General features: G+C 37.0%; 1 protein-coding gene across 1 annotated transcript; it reads left to right on the top strand.

Moving 5' to 3' along the window:
- Positions 1–17,704: 17,704 nt before the first annotated feature.
- On the top strand, positions 17,705–20,072 carry LOC131079951 (vicilin-like seed storage protein At2g18540). The gene is made up of 7 exons (XM_058017988.2): positions 17,705–18,317; positions 18,429–18,587; positions 18,727–18,938; positions 19,027–19,236; positions 19,391–19,584; positions 19,673–19,764; positions 19,942–20,072. Exons 1-7 carry the CDS (start codon positions 17,705–17,707, stop codon positions 20,070–20,072), a joined length of 1,611 nt encoding a protein of 536 aa, XP_057873971.2.
- Positions 20,073–21,887: the final 1,815 nt, after the last annotated feature.

Here is a 21,887-nt window from a genome sequence, read left to right as displayed (position 1 = left end):
TAACACCATGTCTTGGAAGATCTTTCTAGAGAGATTCAGGGCACGATTTCTCTTACCCCAGTGGAGGCAGTCACGTGCAGATGAGTTCTATGCTCTACGCCAGTTTAGGTTGTTAGTAGATCAGTTTGAGCACAGGTTCTATGAGCTCAAATAGTATGTCAGGATTGGCAGTGTTGAGGCTATGCTTGTTCAGCACTTCTTGAGGGGTCTTAATGACCGCATCAGTGGAGTGAGAGTTTTTGAGCCTGCTTCAGTAGAGGTAGTCGTGGCGAAATCCAGGTTGGTGGAGTAGAACCTTAGCCATGGTCATGGCAGCCAGTCTGGAGTTCATATTGGGAGTGATCCTTTCAGTGGGTCTAGAGGGAGAGGGAATCAGTCCCAGACTATTACACCTCTTAGGGGTCCTCAAGCGCCCGCTAAGGGTGGTCACCAGCAGTAGCAGCAGCAGCAGCCGCTGAGACCGAAGCAGTCTCAGGGCCAACAGGGTGGCAACTCTCAATTTCAGAAGAGTAGGAATTGGAAGAGGAGTAGGTAGACTTTTATAGGGCAGTTCTCTTAGGGTGCATCTCGGGCCCCTAGTAGGGAAAGCTTTCAGCAGTCCAGTGGGTCATCTAGAAGTAGAGGATTTGTTAGAGGAGCTTGCTTCTCCTATGGTCAGTTTGGCCACAAAGCCGCTCAGTGCCCTCAACATCCTCACCAGACAAGTAGCTAGAGGCCAGCCACATCAAATCCGATAGTGGGGGATGTAGGTAGATCCCATAGAGTATTTGCAGTGGTGGATGACCGCTAGGCTGAGCATCAAAGTACCATGATTGAGACTACAGGTGTGTTGTGTGGTATTCCTATCTCTATACTTTTTGATTTCGGTGCTTCATATTCTTTTATTTCTTCATCCATTGTGGAGCAGTGCAGGCTCATGTCTGCTAAGCAGACGGATAGGTGGCAAGTAAAATTGGCTACCGGTGTGTGTGTGTGTTTGTAGATGCCTTCATTCCAAGTTGTGAGTTGGACCTAGGACCCTTTGTCACTTCAGTTGACCTTCGAGTCATTCCTTTGGGATCCTATGGAGTTGTGTTGGGGATGGATTGGTTATCATCTCATAGCACTCGTGTATACTATCATCTGAAGACAGTAGGGTGTTTAGATAAACATGGCAAGAGAGTGGGCATCATTGGAGTTCAGCGATCGATATCCTTATGTATGATTTATGCTATGCAACTTAGGCAGTGCATGCGTCAAGGGTGTCAGCTTTTTGCAGTTTCTCTCGAGGATGTGGATGAGGAAGAGATTCGAGAAATCGCTCTTGATGGTCACCCTACTCTTTGAGAGTATGCTGATGTGTTTCCTTTGGATATTCTCGGTATGCCTCCGAAGTGAGACATAGATTTTCGCATTGACTTGGTTCCTGGTGCGGAACCTATTTCCAGAGCACCATATCGGATGACTACTCAAGAGTTGAGTGAGTTGAAGTTGAAGGTTGAGGAGTTGTTGGCCAAGGGGTTCATTCGTCCTAGTGTTTCTCCTTGGGGTGTGTCGGTTATCTTCGTTAAGAAGAAGGATGGTTCTCTTTGGTTATGCATTGATTATCGACAGTTGAATAAGGTAGCCATCCGGAATCAATATCCATTGCCTCGGATATATGATCTTTTTGATTGAGTAAAGGGAACCAAGGTGTTATCTAAGATAGATCTGAAATCTGGGTATCATCAGTTGTGCATTCATGATGCAGACATTCATAGGACAGTGTTCCATACTCGTTATGGTCACTATGAGTTCACAATGGTGTCGTTTAGGTTGACAAGCGTGCCTTCAGTATTCATGAGTCTTATGAATGGGGTTTTTTGCACCTACCTTGACCACTTTGTCCTTGTGTTCTTGGATGACATATTGATTTATTCTAGATCTATGGAAGAGCATGAGGGTCACTTGCGTCAGGTATTGCAGTGCTTGAGGGAGAATCAGCGTTTTGCGAATTCGGTGGTGTGATTTCTTCCAGTCAAAGTTGAGCTATCTTGGTCATATAGTTTCGAGAGAAGGTGTATCCATTGATCCTTCTAAGATCCAAGCCATTGTTGATTGGCCAATGCCGACCAATTTTTTTGAGGTTCGAAGTTTCATGGGTTTGGCCGAATATTACCATCACTTTGTGCAAAGATTTTCTCGAATAAGCCACCCGATTACTTATCTTCAGAGGAAAGGGAAGAAGTTTGTTTGGTCAGAGTAGTGCGAATTAGCTTTTCGTACCTTGAAGGAACTCCTTGTTAGTGCTCTGATTTTGGCAATTCCTAATCCATCCAGAGATTTCATGGTGTGCACAGATGCCTCTTTAGAAGGTATAGGCACGGTGCTTATGCAGGATGGATGTGTGGTTTCCTATGAGTCTCGCAAACTCAAGGATCATGAGTTGAACTATCCAATTCATGACTTGGAGTTGGCAGTTGTAGTGCATGCGCTGGTTAGATGGAGACATTTCATGTTGGGGCGTCAATTTGAACTGCATAGTGATCACCGCAGTTTGCAGTATATTTTCACGCAACCCAACTTGAATGCTCGACAGCGAAGATGGATGGAATTCCTCTATGAGTATGATTTTGAGGTTCGTTATATTCAAGGGAAAGAGAATGTAGTGGTAGATGCTTTGAGCCATAGGTGGCATGAGGTTGCAGCATTGTCCCTTGGTGTGGACTTGAGTGAGAAAATTCTTGGAGTTCTTCCTCAGGACACCTGGTATCAGGATGTTAGAGTCGTGGCGGAGTCCAGAAGACCATTGGAGGGTAGATATTCTGGTTACACTCTTGATTTAGATGGTCTTCTTTGACATCTTAGACGGATCTATGTACCTCCTTTGGAGGGTCTTCGCATTTTGATCATGACTGAGGCCCATCGTGCACCTTATTCGGCACACGCTGGTGTCAAGAAGATGCACGCAGATCTTAGACAGATATATCATTGGGCTGGTATGAAACGTGACATTTCTAATTTTGTGTCGAAGTGCTTAGAATGTCAGTGGGTGAAGGCAGAGCATCAGCACCGTGCAGGGTTTTTACAACCAAATTTGATACCGGATTGGAAATGGGATATCATTTCCATGGATTTAATTGTGGGGTTGCCTGTTTCCTCACGTTGTCATGATGCCATCATGGTCATTGTTGATAGATTGACCAAAGTTGCTCATTTTTTTCCTATTCAATCTTCTTATACAGCAACAATGGTGGCACGAGTCTTCTTGGAAGATGTGGTGAGGTTGCATGGGATCCCAAGGCGGATCATTTCTGATAGAGACCCTATCTTTACTTTAGCCTTGTGGACCTCACTTCAGCATGCTTTGGGAACCCAGTTGAACTTTAGTTCAGCTTATCACCGATAGTCAAACTGAGTGTGTGAATCAAGTTTTGGAGGACATGATTCGCATGTATGTTATGGACTAGCATTTGCACTGGGAGGGATATCTTTGTCTTGTGGAGTTTTCCTATAACAATGGATATCACAGCTCTATAGGCATGTCTCCCTTCCAGGCTTTGTATGGTCATCCTTGTCATACTCCTTTGAGTTAGGATTGGTTGGAGGATAGGGTGCATTTAGGGCCGGATATGCTTCGTGAGATGGAGCAGCAAGTTGAGAAAATTCGTGGGCATTTGGTTGTTGCTCAAGATAGGTAGAAGAAGTATGCCGATGCCCATAGAGTAGATTGTCAATTTTCTGTTGGTGACCATGTGTTCTTGAGAGTGCATCCACAGAAGAGTCTGATCCATTATGGAAAGGGTTCTAAGTTGGTGCCTTGATTTGTAGGCCCTTTTGAGATCCTTGAGAGGATAGGACCTGTTGCCTACCATATTGCCCTGTCGTCGAGTAGATCCCGCATCCATGATGTCTTTCATGTTTTTGTTCTTCGACCTTATCATCTTGATGTGACCCATGTTCTTGATTGGAATGCTTTGCGGGTTAAGGACCGAAAGCTTTCCATGGAGCTCGTGTGCATTCTTCAGTGTCAGGATTTGACCCTTAAGGGTTGTACCATCGAGCAGTTAAGGGTCCTATGGGACCCAAATGATGAGACCTCAGTGACATGGGAAGATGCAGTGAAGATGAGAGAGCTTTATTCTTATTTGTTTTAGGCTTTCAAGAGTAAGCAAGAGGCTTGGGGGGGAGGATGTAGTACCCCTCCTTGATCAGACTCTTTTTGTATGTTTTTGATTGACTTCAGTGGAACATTATTGTCTATTGATTCAGATTTTATGCGATGTTATTTCATGCTTTATCTAGATCTGTGGTGTATGATTTTATGCAGTATCTCAGTGCTTATGATTAATGTTATTTTATGGATCATTATCGTGGACTGACACTCTTACCTTATATGTGTGATGCGTTATTTATGTGTTGCATATTTGCATGTGTATGGGATGCGAGGAGATGATTTTCCTTCACTCACTCTGGTGAGACAGGGAACATCATGATTCTCCTTCATCAGTGTGTGTGTCATGTCTATATATATATATATATATTGTCTATATGCATGTGTGGTTCATTGGTCTAGGACATTGCAAGTACTAGTACGGGGTATCGACTCCACCTGGTTTCACAGGTCTGAGCGTGCCTTATATGTCCAATGGGAGTGGAGAAGATAGTTGTTGGACCCTAACTTGACCCGCAGTTACACTTGTGTGAGTGTTGTTAGTCAGTTATCTTTCTCGTCTGGCCAATATGCAAGTCATAGTGCTTTGATTTGGTTATTTGTGAGTCGCCATTTGATCATTTTTTGTTTTGCATGCTTTCGTTCATCTAAATGGTTATTTAATTGAATGGATGATGCTATCTTATGTTGGCATAATTAATTAATTATTATGCTCTGAAATTATTGATTAAATGAAATTAATGATTTGCTAGATTAAATGCTTAAATGGCTTATTTCGTTGTGTAAGTTGCATTAATATATTTTGTGGAAGGAAGTAAATAATTGCCTAGCCATTTAAATGTTGAATGCTCATGTTGAAAGAAAGTATTTTGGAAATAGAAAATAAATAAAAGCTTTTCTTTTTTTAACCTTTCCATTTGACTTTTGCATTTTAATTGTTGGAAAAGAATTATTTTTGCAAAAGAGAAAATCTGATTGCTATTTACTTTTTAAATAATTTAATCTAATTGGTGGAGAGAACTTTCAACCTAGAAAGTTTAGGTTCAATTTATTTTTCCCATATATTCCTGGAAATTCATGGGAAGAGGCGGGCAGAATTTTTGGAGAGAAATTTGGAAAACCATTCTGAAGGAGCTGGAATTTGATTTGGTTTGCAAGGATTGGGATTCTCCATCATTTTGCTTGCTAGTTTGCTTCAAGGTTGGATAATCTCTTCTTGTTTTACATTTAATTTTGAATTTTTCAGTTGCTTCCTGTGTGTTGAAAAAATGCAAATCTCCTTGTAAATTCTTGTGGAATGATTGGAATGGAAGAAGAAATGCATGTTATTGTTGATTTTGTGAAGCTTATATCATATGATTGCTTATAGGAAAGAAATGGTTCATTTCTCTATTTGTTGTATGTTTTTGTTCTTGAAATCAACTTCTAGAAATTACCTCTTCTATTTTTGCCTAAACCGTTATCTATTGGGTTCTTCTGTGATTCTATTTCACCATTTACCTTACTGGTAAATATCCCTTTGAAATTTGGATCTTGGAACTGTGTGTATCTCGTGAAAAGATCAGAGAATGAATTGTTTTCATGTTTAAACAGTTTTGTGGCATATTGATTTTAAATGCTTTTGAAGCATGTAATTATTTTGTATGTTGACCTTACCTTACCCCGTGGCGGGCTAGTCCCACCACGCGGGTCAGTAGTGTCTGCTACCCGTAGATAGCAGTACTGCTATGCGGTACCAGTACTACCGATCGGTAGGACTGCTATTGGATGGTAGCAGCACTACCAATCAGTAGGACTACTACTAATTGGTAGCAGTGCTACCGATCGATAGCGGCTGCTACCGGTGGTAGAAGCACTACCAATCGGTAGGATTGCTACCAGTTGGTAGCAGTGCTACCGGTCGGTACTGACTACTACCAGTCGATAGCAGCACTACCATTCAATAGGCCTGCTACTGGTCAACAGCAGCACTACCATTCGGTAGGCCTGCTACCGGTCAGCATCAGTAGTACCGGCAGGTAGCGGCAGCAGCACTACTGCGGGTTGGCCTTGGCCCCCACGTGACACTTATACCTTCGCGGTACACCCCTTTTTCATGTGCCGTGAATTTTATTTAAAATGAAATATTTTTAAAGTGGTTTTTAATGTTCAATATAAATAGTAATTTCCTAATGATTTTTATTATGTGGATTAATAAATTTATCTATGGAAATCAAGGCATAAATTAGTAATTGAAATTGGTTAATTAGGCTATATTCTGGAAATGAATTAAATGCCTATTAGAAATTCATGTTTTATTCAGTTCAATATTTGATGTGAATTTCATTCTTGATAGAATATTGATTTGGAAATTGAATAGATGTGAATATCATAAAAGAGTGTTTTATTTAATTTTCAATCAATGATGTTGCAAGTGCTTATAATGTTGATTTTCTCAAAGATTGTCTGAGTGCGGACTTAGTGAAATTAGCTTTCCTTGCAAGATTTATATTGTGTTATTTCTAGTCTGTGGTTCAGTCCTCCTATGGTGGCATTAGTACCTTTGACCAAGTGATATATGATGACTTCGTTGCCTTAACCATGTAGTGTCTTGCCTTATGGTTAACCAAGAGTCAGTATGTCCTTGTTTTGACCACTTGTTTTTGGATAGTGGTGTTATGGTTGTTTACTTCACCATAGGGTCCTTGTGGAGTGACCATGTTTGTTTAGTGTCCTTTGAGAGAGTGAATTTCAAGTGGGGGTCGGGCCCAAAGTGGTTGGCAGGATAACCCATCGAAAGTTAGATAATAAAGTGATAATCTAATTAATTGATTAGGTGGGTAGTTCATAACATTAAATAAGATATTGTACCTCATGCATAGGTGAGTGCTTGTACAGAGCTCATAATGTAGTAAGAAGGCCTGGAATGGCAAACCGACCACCTTGTCTTCATGAAAGGCTGGTAGGGTCCACATGAGACTTAGTTGGAGCCGGAGGTTCGAGAAAGGTTACCAGGGTAACCCAGGATGGGGTTTGGGACCTATGGAGGCTAACCATGGTAACCATCATAAGCTATGCGATGACACTCTCTCTTTAGGTTCACTTGTGTATTTGTGATGTTGAGTCACCTGGATTATTGTGGAGTCGTATGTTGTTGTCATGGAGTCGTATTGTTTTGTCGACCATGTCATGCTTTTGCTTGCTTGAGGGTCCTCATATATCTCCTAGCATATTGGGGTGATTCCATTTTGGGAATTACATTGTCAGGTGGTAGTGCCACTTCCCATCAGATGTTCTTGTTCATACCTTCATGCGAGGATTGGCTTCGCAGGTGTTTCTGTGGTTCATGGCTCATGCTTATCTCATGTTTGGAGATTATTGTTATTTGGAGACCTATGTGGTCATTGTATCATGATCTTTTATAACCTTGTAATTGGTTAAGTTGTATCTTTATATGTATATTGAGAAGCCATGTATTGGAAGAGCAATGTAATCCTATGTTTGGGATGTTATTTATCAGTTTCCTTTATGTTATGTGTACATGCTTATTGAAGAGAAATTATATTGTATCTTTTCAATGGTGTAATCTGTATTGCTTATGGCTTCTTGTGATCATTGAGTTAATGATGGATTATTGGATTAACCTTAATTGTGGAATTTATCTTTTGGTTTTAATTCTTAGTTGGTAACCCTTAAGGAATTATGGTGTAAGTCTTCCGCTTGTGTTATCGTGCATGTTGTGTTTAATGCACCTATCATATTTATCCTTTATAAAAAAAAATTGGTTCACCCTTGTTGTGGGTTTTCCTTTGGGGTTCCTGGCAGGGCATTACATTGCATCCCTTGTTGTAGATATGTAGTAGGTAGAAATTAACAACATAAAGAACTTGATAAAAAAGATTAAGTTTAGAATTGCTCTCATCTACCATGTGGAGTTGATATTTACTTTGTCCTACACATTCATTTCACAAAATTATATTGAGAAATTAAACTAATAATATATTTCCATACCTTCTTTTATTGTATTTGAAATATTTTCAACTATGAATTTTTATGTGGAAATTATAAATAAAATATTATATCAAAATAAACATTATAATTGATTGATAGGATTCTTATGTGAAATTTTGGTCCCCAAAAATTGTCTCACACCAACAAACAACTTTTATAATAATCTAACATAACAATGAGTAAAACATAACATTATTATATATTATGTTCTATATTTTAGACTACTAAATAAAAATACAATACATTGTATAATTAATTGTATATAATAATAATTTTACATATAATGTTAATTAAAATATTTAATATTTAATATGTTTAGTATTTATTTATATTCATTATTTAAATACATATATATAATTTATTAAATATTATTTGAAATTGGTTAAAGCTTTATTCTGGTATGACTCTTGGGATGGTTTTTCTCCCATTCTCTCTCAATTTTTGCAATTGCAAACTGTTTGTGATAGCTTCCTTAATTTTGGTTGGAGTAAAGTCATGGACATTAAAGTCTTTTAGAGGTTGAGGCAAGGGGAAGTGGCTAGATGGAAAGAGTCGCAAGAATGGCCTCCTGGAGGTTCAATGGACGTACAGGAGGAGATAGCTAGGATCTTCGCAGGTAGGATGTGAAACTCCACAATGGGTCAAGATGTCCTTTCTTGGGGCCCTGATCCAAAAGGAATATTCTCAGTGGCATCAAGATACATGGAGTTAGATAGGTTGACAATTGGGAAGGTAGTTGTTCCATGGTGGAAGTAGGTTTGGAATCAATTTTCCTAGCCCAAGTGTAAGTTCTTTATGTGGTTAGTGATGCAGAGTAGATGCTATACTTGGGAGAATCTTCGAAAAAGAGGATTTCAAGGTCCTTTAGTGTGTTTTTTATGTAACAACTATGAGGAAAGTACTCTGCATCTCTTCTTTCAATGTGCGTTTATTATATAAATTTGGCATTTTTGGTGGAGAGCATGGAAGCATGATTGTGTTAATGCCAATTCTATGGTGGAGTTTTGGAATAGTCTTGGTAGACCCTCAGCTAAAACTTCATTTCTCTAGGTAGCTTGGGATACTGGCCCCTCTTTTGTTATTTGATAGTTGTGGTTAGAAAGAAGTAGAAGAATATTTCGGGAGAAAAGGACGTTGGTGCAACAAGTGTGGCAAAGAATTATTAGTATGGTGCAGGAAACTATGTTGACAAAATGTGGTCTTTATGTTCACGTGGCTCTAGGGGAAATGGCTTTTGTTATAATTATGAATATTTTGAGTGGGGATAAAGGGATCCCCTCCTAAGGAGGAGCCATCATGTTATGTATTGACATACCAAAAAGAAAGTTCATCTCGCCCTCGATATCATCTTATATCTCTACCTCTCTCTTACTCCATCTCACCATCTATATCTCTTTATATCTCCCCCTCTCCCTCTTCCTCTATATCTCTCTATCTCTTCCACACTATTTCTCTATCTCTTCCTCTATCTTCTTCTATTCTAAACATGTCTCCCCCTTCTCTCTCTCCCACTCTCCCTTGCTAGACCTCTATATCTATATCTTTATGGCTCTCTATCTCTATCCATCCATATTTCTTCTTCCTTCTTTTCTATTTTTTACTCCAAACTACAGGACACGTTCAAAATAAGTATAACTTAGATTTTAAGTATCACAAGTTCCAAAACAGTCTATAAATTTAGATTAATCGCCAACTTAATATTATTCAATTTAGATTAATATTTAGTTTAATATTAACATTATTGTTTTTTTTATACTTTTAACAATTTTGTTTAGCTAGCACGTATTTTCAAATTATGCGCTTTCATCAAATGAATACATCATCACGTTACTAATCCCACCTAATCCTAAATTCAAATACATATCCTAACACTATTTGTAAATCTTGAAGCATTCATCCCTTGTCATCTAGGTAAGGCCTCGTTAATTTTTTTGAAAACTTATTATTCTGATTGTGTCCCTTGTCATCTACGGGCTTGTTTAATTTTTCCCAAAAGTCATTATGCTGAAAATTTTGTCCAAATCCGTTTTGTTTTGCAATTTTTTTTTCAATCGATAAATGGTACTTTATATTGATATTCCAAAAAACAGTCGATTACAATCATTATACAGAAAAACAAGGACCACCAAAAAACTTGCTACAAAAAAGCAAGACATATACAGTCTGATAATTACATACAAAAAACTGTCAAAATATTCATAACAAAAAACCATCAAACAGAAACTATTGTGGTGCATTAACCACCACAATCTCCTTGCCTTTCTCACATCCTTCCATGGCACGCACATGTTGGTCCTCTTCGTCGACATGGTCATCATGGGCTTCTAGGGGGAGGCCAATCCTTAGCGACCTACCACCCGTGATGTTCTTGGAGCCTCGAGGCTTTCTGTGTTTCTTTTTCAGAGAGGAACCCGAGCTTGAGTCCCCACCCAGTATCCTTCCAAGAGAGGGGCTCCATTTTTCCAGCTCCAGTCGGATTTCAGCATTCTCCCACGACCTTATGTAGTCCTGCACCCCTTGCATACCAATTTGGGTCGAATACCTACAAACTTCTTTACTACAATTCACACTCCATAACGGAAACGGACGTAAGGGGGGTTGAAAATCACACGAATACAGCCAAACACCATTCGGGCAAACAAAGCCTTCCCCATCCCTCACCATCCTGATGAATCCCGTCAAGTCGCCTCTCCATTCTTCCTTCACACTATTTGAGACCAACCAGTGCACTCAATCCACCTCTAGCAGCTCAAAGGCCCACGCAGTAAACATGGAAGCTATATCCACATTAGTGCGGTATTTGAATTCACCCCGAATATATTCATCCCGAAGAACAATCTTCACTCTGTTGAGAAAATCCTTGTCTTTAAACCTGAAGACGTTTGAGAGACGCTCATCAAAGATGGCACCCTAAAAGGCCACCATACGACACGTTGCCTTAAGAAAAAAGTTCAGCTCCATCACTGAACCAAACACTAATACTACACCACCAACACTCCTGCAACTATCTCGCTGAAGACTCACTTCTCTACTCTCATTAACCAAGATCAGTTTTTCTTCCTTACCATGATAACTCCCTTCATAAATGCATATCATCCTTCGATATCCTTGAGACATTCCCTGATTGCACACCATTAATGCGAGTACCTTTTTCGCGTGTACATCACATCTAGCCAATTCTCCAGCACTGCCACCCTGCCAGATAAAAACAACCTGCCTACACAAAGGAATGTCGATCACCACGGTCTGTCAACCCGTACCGCCACCAAGACGCACTCAAAACTCAAACTTAAATGCTCGTCACCTTAATTGAAACAAATAGTTCTCTATCAAAATTTAGCCCCAAGATATCGCCTCTACTTGGGTACTAATATCCTCATCACCCCAACCTTCAAATTCAAAGCCTTGTTTATGCATCTATCTGCTTCTTGATTGCCACCTCGAAGAGTGTGGGATATCTTGAAATCAGCAAAGGATTTCAAGAAATGCGAGATCATATCGATATCATGACTTATTTTCCAGCTAAGCAAGCTACCATAGATAATTGCATTGACAATCACAAGGGAATCCCCCTCTAGATGAAGCTTAGTCACCCCTATTCTACGAGCCAAAAGTACAGCAAGAACGACCGCTTTCACCTCAGCTTCGTTATTTGGACCATTTGGCAACCTTTGCCATCCTTCACCAATTATGACCCCTAGAGAGTTCTTCACAACACATCCAACACTCGATTGTTCCAGATTACCCTTGGACGCACTGTTGAAATTGATCTTTGTCCATCCATCTTTCAGGGGTTACCACTCAACCCCTCTCTCCCCAGTGTCTACTGGATTAACTCAATCCTGCCCATTAACGAGCTTGTTTTGCACATTTTGAAAATCATACGGAATGTCATTTTATGTGGAGATTAGACACTTCCTTTCAGTTTTGCTCCAAAGGAAAATCTTTTATTATATCTATGTTGTGCCCACAGTTAACAGGTGTGCAAATTTTCTACCTAGGGTTTTATTTCTCTGATTTCTCCATGTATAGGGTTTCATTTTTCATAATTTTGCTATAGCCATGCAAGATTTTAACCGAGGGTTTTATCCTAATAATCATGTTCTAGCATTGTAAATTTTCACAAGTTTGATGTAACATTGTAAATTTTAGCTAGGGTTCTAGCCACATTTTGGCATGAGAGTTGAACCGTCAGAGGTTCAACTTGTGACGACTGAATAGAGAATAGGTGAAAATAAGGGAGTTTTCATGGAATCAAATTCAGTGTCGTATAACAGCAGTGGCGCCAACGGCTTGGCGAATTTCATGTGTGCATTTCATGGTAGCATTTTTTTTATCTGCTTATGAGGATCGAGATCATGGTCGGGTTAACAGAAAGAAAGTCGGAATGGGAGGTGTGTGACGGTATTGCTGATTAGGCGAAGAACAAGAAGCGCAGGTGGACTATTTTTCATTTACAAGATCTGTTTTCCAATTCAAAAACATCTTCTTCGACATTTGAAATGAAATTATGCTACTCTACAACTTGGGATGGAAATCTCATGATGAAAATAACAGAAATATATAATGATGCAAGGTTTGGGGAGTTACATTTATAATCCAAAACATGTTTGTTGTTTTCCATGTAATCATACACAATGAATAATCACAAAATTAATTAAGACCAAGCACAAATTATTCATGCACATGCCCTAGCATTTAGAAAGAAAAAAGTTCTTTGCAAGAAGAGAATTGTCGACATCAACAAAGGCAACGAAGGAAAGTTCATTTTGAGGAGAGCTCTTTCCAGTGTGAGACGTAGGGTAAAGAGTTTTAGAAGACCATGAACAAAAATTTTGGGTAGGGGTAGAAAAATAATTTAGAGAAGGTAAATATATCATTCATATTAAAAAAGATAAGTAATTGATAATACATTTTGTTTTCAGATGTTATTTACAATTGTTTTTTTTTTAAAGACATTATCATATTAAAATTGGAATTTGCTTTAATTGTAGTTATTTTTCAATACCCTGGAAAAATGTTACAAGTTGCATTTAATTTTTTTTGGAGGAAATAATGTAAAGTTTTGAATAAAGAAGAACTAAAACATTTTAGTTTTCAAATATAACAATAGTGTGAGATTTTGTCAAGATCTCGAGGCAATGGAAAGCACAAATAAGAGAGAACAAAATATATGATAGGAATAAATTGTATTCTATCAAGATGAAAATACTGGTCAACTGGATCATCAAGCGTTACATACAATGAATATGAGAGCTTGCTTATATAGGCAAGGCTATATGGATATGTGAGCACACAAATATGACATGTGGCTCAATAAGAAACAAGGGTAGGTAGGAGAAACAATATAATATTCCACATGAGGTGGATCACCTACTGAATGTGGAATGTAACAACAAGATAAGACCACAAAAGGTGGAAATTCTCCTACACACACTATCCCAATATGGCACAAACACCCAAGTGTCTCATACCCAAAATACTATCAAATGCATGTACCTAAGTAAACTTAAGGTGTAATAATATCCAAGATGAATAATTATTTACACCAACACCCCCCTCAAGTGCAACTTAGGGGAATGCAGTAAAGTCTACAATGCAACTAAGTAATGCAAGATGGGTCCCGGCTATAAGGCCATGTTAGGTACCCATGTACAAATGCAAATGCAATCTCCCATAAATGGAAAAAGAGAGAAAAACTCAATGGGAAAAAACCCTCCCCCAAAAGAAAGATGATGAAAGCACACAATGCTCTCAATGATGAATGAGAAGAACAAAAAATATGTCCCCCCCCCATAAGAGAGAAGAGAGGCCATGAAGCCCCCCTCAATATCGAATCTCCTGCAAGGATGGTCCAATGAATATGACCAAAATACCTCCTGATAAGGAATAAAGAGAGCCAATGTTGCACCAATAATGCCAAAGTGTGACAAAACTAGGTACCAAGTCGATGACGACGAATCACTCATTGCAACAAAAAGAAGATCAGGCATGGAGACAACCTGCTGTGAGCATCATCTGGATACTCAGAAATGGCAGAAATACCGGTACAATCAAAGTCTCACGGGAGCCATGCACAAATGTGTACAATCTAAGTCTCAACTGGAGCCATGCACCAAGTCTCACAAGATATTCTTAATCTATGTGTACAAGAGGATTACATCAAATAGTCAACAATAACAAGATACAAAGAGGTGTGGCACTTAATGATAGTGCGAGTACAACATTGCTCAAGAAAAATCATACATCATGATAAAATATTCAAATGTGAAAACATGAAAATGATGCTACCAACAAAGAAGCCATTTAGAATACTGCAAATGAAGATGCCTTTGAATGGAATTTCACCAAGAGATATAAATGAACAACTGACCCCCCATAAAAAGATCATGTTGGCACTTGCAAATAATGGCAAAGTGGACTTCTGATTTCAACTTTACAACTTCTCAAAATGAGATATAAGAGACTTCAACAAATACTGCTAGTAATCTAAACTGAGATCCAAGCAAAATACAAGTACCAAATAGGCCAAAAATGACCAAATACTGAAAGTACAATATCCACTCAAAATCATTGCAAACTAATGGCGGATTATGAAAGTAGACAAAAAATTATGCACTCTAAAAAAAAACGGCGCCTGAAAAGGAGTCCATATGAGCCCAAATGAAGCCTCCAAAGTTGTAAAAATCCGGATTTCATGATTTCCAAAAAAACTATATCTGAAAAATGGAAAAATCCTGCACCACTATACAGATCACAAGATTCTACCCCAAAACAAAAAAAAATTCTCGAAAAAAAGAGTCCGGATGAGTGAGATATCACTATTTGAAAATTGTCTGCAAAATTATAATTTCTGGAAAATTTCCATCGCAACTTCAAACTTCAAATGCCTCTAGATTTGACTTCGGGAGTCCGATTTGGATGAAACAAAAGGCAAAACTAACTTTCTTGGACCTCCTCAATCCAATGGTGGCCTCAGATTTGACCCATCAAGCTTCAATAATAACCTGCAATAGAAAGCTCCAAAATGCAAACCCTAAATTTCTCTCAATTGGCAAACCAATGGCACTCTAATGGCTCTAATATCATGTGAGATTTTGCCAAGATCTAGAGGCAATGAAAAGAACAAATAAGAGATAACAAAATATATGATAGGAATAAATTGTATTCTATCAAGATGAAAATACTGATCAACTGGATCATCAAGCATTACATACAATGAATATGAGCTTGCTTATATAGGCAAGGCTATATGGATATGTGAGCACACAAACATGACATGTGGTTCAATAAGAAACAATGGTAGGTAGGAAATAGGTGTAGGTAGGTAGGAGAAACAATATAATATTCTACATGAGGTGGATCACCCACTGAATGTGGAATGTAACAACAAGATAAGACCACAAAAGATGGAAATTCTCCTACACACACTATCCCAATGTGGCACAAACACCCAAGTGTCTCATACCCAAACTACTATTAAATGCATGTACCTAAGTAAACTTAAGTAAGGTGTAATAATATCCAAGATGAATAATTATTTACACCAACAAATAGTATAGATATATCAATACATTATATAGATGTTGTTGGATTGAATTTGGAAAAAAAAAAAAAAACTAATAAGAATGAAGTATATAAAGAACGGGAAGCTAAAGGATTGTGATAAACAATTATTAGGTTTTTTTTAATAAATCTATGACTATATGTAAGTAGTGATCACGGGTTTAGTTATTTTTGTGAATAGTATTGGATTACTAAAGTACTGGTTTTCCTTTGATATCATTCTAGTAGTCTTATCAAGTTATTATCAAATTTGTTATTTTTTGATAGATTAGGTAGTAATCATTTTGATATTATTATCAAGTTTTGTTATTCTTGATAGTTTTAGTAATCATATTGATATCATTTTAGCAGCTTATCAAATTAATTATTGTAGGTTTGTTTTGGTTATCATTTTGTAGTGATCATAATCTTTTTTTTATAGTCTTGATTTTCATTTATATAGATGATTTTATTTTGACTATCATTTTGTCTATTTATTATTTGTTAACATTACATGCTAAGTTTTTGATATTAAAAGCAGCCAAAACAATGGGGCAGACCCAGGTACAGAACAAGAAACAATGGCAAGCCAAGTGTCAGCAGAGCAGCAGCAAAATTACAGCCCCCTCAACTTTCCTCTATCAAAAACAATAATCATTCTACGCATGTTCATCATATATATAAAAGTCTTAATAAACATTTTAAACATTTGCCACGTAGGGCAATAGGTAGATAAGTTCAAACATAAACAGAAATTAAAACTATAAGCCCAAAGGCTACTAGAGCCGAACAAAAAACCAGAGGTCCGAGACATAGGCGTGGACTATATTATACAAATGTTATTGGATTGAATTTGAAGTTTAATATTAAGCAATGTTTATTATATTATATAAATGTTTTTGAAGTTTAATATTAAGCCTTCACTTCTCAGACATGCTAGTAGCTTCTTCATTTACTATTAAGCAATTTTTTCAAAAAGCCACCGTTGACAATTCTCTAGTTGTTAGTTTTGACCCTATTGAGGTTTACAACTCTTATGCTTCACATATCAGCACAGGTGTTATTATCTTGGCTTGGAATTCTTTGAAGCACTTTCTGCACAATTGGTGCTGTAATTTCTTTCTCATGTTGGAGTAGTCGTTCTTGTGAATGAACTAGGTACCATTTACCTTCTTTGCTCACTCCTACACATGAGTTTGGTTTCAATTTGAAGTTCACTCGAAGTTTTATTTTGTAGAGCTTTAGTTCAGTTTAAAATTGATGATGATATCTCATGCAAATATGCAGAAAATACTCAATCCGATAATTAATTTGAGTGTCGAGCAAATGCAGAAAATCATGTCGTATCTGAAAAACGTGGATGCATTGTTACTAGTTAATGACTAAAGTTGACGAGCCAATTTTTAGCTTATGTGCATTCGAATTCGTTGCCTCTGTTTTCTGGTTCTCTTCTGATGATTTCCCACTTTTGAATATAATTCCAGATTTCAAGACTACATGGGGTTATCAGTGGATTTGTTTGTCCCTGAGATGATGCTCAATACCAGCTGGCAAGCAATTTTGCATAAAAGACTGTTACTCTCATTTCTTACCTATTTTACAGGGATGGTGAGCATCTATATTACATTTTACCTATTTTACAGGGATGGTGAGTATCTATTTTATTATATAGCTGCCTGCCACAAATCTCCGACCTGAAAATACCAGTATTTCAATTTAAGATATTGTCAGCTTCAATTGAGTAACAAGAAATCCGCGCTTAAATATGGGCTCCCCGACCGTTGAATTTTTATTACCTGGCATATTAAATATGCGACCATTTGTCTGTGGAATGCCCTTTAACTGGTTTCATGACTTCTTTCCGGTCCACAACTCCTCCACAGCATTTTTAGTGTTCTTTTGCTCTGGGAGATTTGGGGTGGTTGATAATTCGGAAGAACTAAACAAAAGAGAGGTGAAGAATCTATAAACAAAAGAGAGGTGAAGAATCCATTATCCAACATTGTCTGTAGTGACAGAAAATCAATATCAAGTGCCATGGCAAGAAACGGATCAGTGGAATGCACCTTGCTGAAATCTCACGCAGAATGTTCTTCCCAGGTAGGCATTGATTCCAAATTAAGACGAGCTTTTGACTTAAAAACTAAACTAGAGCAAGATAAATTGAGAAAATTGAAGGAGAAAAGACAGAAAGAGGAAATACGGAAGAAAAATGCAGCAGAGATTGCAGCAAATAAGAGGAAAAAGGAAGAGATGGAGAGGAGAGATCGTGAGCAAAAGAGGAAGCGATTGGAAGAAGCACAGAAACAGAAAAATGCAGTAGAGATTACAGCAAATAAGAGGAAAAAGGAAGAGATGGAGAGGAGAGATCGTGAGGAAAAGAGGAAGCGATTTGAAGAAGCACAGAAGCAGAAAAATGCAGCAGAGATTGCAGCAAATAAGAGGAAGAAGGAAGAGATGGACAGAAGAGACCGTGAAGAAAAGAGGAAGCAATTGGAAGAAGAAAAGAAGCAGCAGAAGAAACTTGCGGAGAAACTTCCTGCAAAGAAGGAAGCACAAGAACAGAGGCGCCAATCTCTGGCGCCTAGTCAACAATATATTTACCCCGACAAGATATTTACTGGTGCAAGAACTTGCAACTTAAATAAAGGTAAATTTATTATGAAGTTGTATTGCAGAAAACACTATGTCTCTACTCATATATTCTTATATTTATCATCTTATGTTCTTAAAATGTTTAAAATTCAATCACCTTTTTCAGGAAAGAGAGCTATCAAAGTGAAGGCTTTGAAGGCTTCTGAAGTTGCAAAACGATTTGAAGAGGAAAGAGAACAAGAACGTAAAATTAGGAAGGAACTAGCCAAACGTGGTGAACATGAAAAGAAAAAATCAAACGAACTATACAGAGGAGAAATCCAAGGTGAAGAATCTTATCTGTAGTGAGTAATAAATTCCTTTAAAATTTATTACATCTAAGATGAATTGAGTTAGAGCCTTGTAATATTTTAAATTAATGTCTTATGTTAGTAAAATTTTAAAATTCAATCTATTATCTGCAGGAAAGAGAGATATTAAAGTGAAAGCTTTGGAGGCTGCTGAAGCTGCAAAACGACTTGAAGAGAAAAGAGAACAAGAACGGAAAAACAGGAAGGATAAGATGAAAAAAGAACAGATGCATAAGCGATTAGAAGAAGCACAGAAGCAGCAGAAGGAACTTGAGCAGAAACTTCATGCAAAGAAGGAAGCAAAAGAACAGAGGTGTCATGCTCTGGTATCTGAAGAGTAACCATAACATGTTTCCCGCATCAATGGATTAATCATATGATGATATTAGCTAAAAACTGCACATATTGAAACAGGTTGAATATGAGCTTAAGAGGAAGGCAACGGAGGAAAAGGCAAAGAAGCAACGCCATATAGACAAAGAAAAGGAAGCTGCTCGGTGTAGACGACGGATAGAGGAGGATGCCAACTCTGACAAATTTGCATCGAAGGATGCAAAAAACATGGAAGAATTCTATCAGCACAATGGAACAACAATTCAGGCCCAAAAGGCATATGTTCGTAAGGTAAACTGGTACACCTTATGAATTCAATCCTATAGTCAATTGGAACTGTCAGTTAATTTTGTAAATAATGGTGAAAGCTAACAAAATAATCTAACTTGTATAGAAGATACTTGGAGACTGTCTATACAGGGCTCATTATGATATTGTGTTACAGGAATCAAGCATGTCAACTAGTTGTGCAAATGGTGCACATGAAACAGAAGGGCAGTCAATGTTGGGTAGTAATGCATCCAACATCAATGTTGATATTTATGAATTATCACCTTATGAGGAGGGGGGTTCAAATGGTTCAGATGAGGATAGCAATGATGATGTTACTCCAGCCAAACTCATACCACTATGGGCAAGGTAGATGATGATAAGTTGCTGTACTTTAGGCGTGTTTTTTTACAAAGCTTCAAACTTTCATAGTTTCCTGACACCTTTTTTGTTGCAGGAAAGAGAATCTGATTCCACATATCATTAGCCAACAATATATTGATCCTGATGGGATATTTATTGGTGCAAAAACTTGCAACTTAAATGAAGGTATTTCAGTATGAAGTTATATTAGGAGTAGAAAACATTTGATGTTTCTACGCATGTTTGGTTAAATATCAGACATTTTTATTTCAAAATTTTAAAGAAGCCATCTATTATTTGTTCTTATGTGCTTTGAGAAAGGTGTGCAGATGTGACTCAATTAAATTTTTTTTATTTTTGCAGTTTTTGAACTTAACGTATCAAATAGGACGAGAGATTTCGAACGGCGCAGTAATAGCGGGGAATGGCTCAATGACTGTTTTACATTGGAAGAAGAGTTACTGTACAAGTTACAGATGGGATACATAAATTAGAGCTGATTAAAATCATCATAAATGTAGGCAGCATATACATTTTGAGTGTAAAAATTTAAATTACAGTCATACATGTTAGTAAACGTGTTTAGTAATTACTTCATTCTTTTATGAATTAGATTTTTAATTAGTATTTTTTATTTCTAGATTCAACTCTCTATTTTGATGCAAAAATATCTTACACAATTGAATCCAGAAACAAAAAATTATTAATCTTACATCTTTTAAAATGAATAATTGTTTTTGATTGAGTTAAGATTATTTTGAGAATTATAAAATTTGTTTGTATTTGTATTTGTATTTGTATTTTAATTAGACGATAGACTATATTATGTGTTAAGCTTACGATAGAAATGATTCTCATACTGTCAAACAACTATTGGATTACCATTACACTAAAAGGTGGTTTGCTGGTTTTCAGTTAATGATTAAATTAGATGAAAACTCATCATATTACCTTATTTTCCAACCATTTAATTAATAATTCCTAAGTTTAATTTATTTATTATTAATGAATGCTCATCATTTATTTTATTTTTTAATAATTTAATTAATAATAATTGGTGTGTTCAATTTTATTTATTTGATTGAATGCTCATCATATTACCTTATTTGCAGCTTCCAATATCTGTACATGTGGCTATTTTTTTCAAAGCACTCCGGATATTCTCCTATAATAATATTACCATTGCAAGTTGAGTATGTTGTTCAAAAATAGTGTGCAATCAGAGTAACAAATCAACGTTAGTTTTGGTGTAGGAACTATCAAGCCAATGAAGACATTTCAGTTGGGATTATTCTATTATTTCCCATGTTTTTACTTCAAATAATTCTTTGTATCAGTCTTTCTCATAAAAAAAATTAGGTAGAACTATTTCTTTATTGTGATTTTTAAGTCTGCCCATTTGAAAAATTGAGATATTTTTTAAGAAGTGTGCATAGCTCTAATAAGTAAGAGAATTCTTAAAAAAAATATTGAAGTCTTAAATTTTTATGTTGCAAATGAAATAAATTAAAACTCTATTTGAGATACCGACACTCTCTCCATCATACAATCGGAAATCCATCTCAGCATTCAACTTTCAATTATTATTATTTTATTGTGAATTCTCCCTTGCTCTATACTTGCATTTATGTGTCATCTTCTTCATGTTGCTTATTTGAGATTTTTTATTTCACTATCAAGGAAAGCATCATGTTTTCCAACCTATCAGGATTCCCATTGACAATAAATGTTTCATCAAAATCTCTTCCAACATCCAAAATATAGCCTCCCTATCATCTTCCTTATCCATTCTCATTGTCCTCACCATTCATAAACACTTTCTTGGTTCAATTTCATAATTAAGAATATTAAAATTTCTTTCCCACTTGACTTTGCAAATGGAATACATGTCTAACCAATCTAATCAATAAAACAAGAAAAAAAGAAAGTATGCAACTACTCTAATACCACTTGATCGATAAATAGGGTGGTTGTACCACATGCTACTATTATGAAATGGCTAATTTGAGTAAAGGACTCTAAAATGTATCAATAAGAACTCATCTATTGATGGACCTTTTGACGCACTTAACACAAATTGAGTGTTTGCACTAAATCTCTCTTGAAAGAGGTAGAAATAAAGATATCTCAAATCTCCCAAGGTCTCTTTTGTTGGTTCACAACGATGTTGTGTAGCCAAGTGTTCACAATGACTTGTTAAACAAGGGGCTTGTTGGTTTCCAAGCTAAGAGGTATAGGTTTATGCCTCCTTGACTAAAAAAAAATCAAAGAAAAAACAAAATATAGAATAGGGCTGCAAGAAATTGAAT

This window comes from Cryptomeria japonica, chromosome 10, assembly GCF_030272615.1.
Source record: "Cryptomeria japonica chromosome 10, Sugi_1.0, whole genome shotgun sequence".
Classification (NCBI taxonomy): Eukaryota; Viridiplantae; Streptophyta; class Pinopsida; order Cupressales; family Cupressaceae; genus Cryptomeria; species Cryptomeria japonica.
Note: the sequence above shows the minus strand (reverse complement) of the source record. Positions and strands in the feature narration are given on the sequence as shown.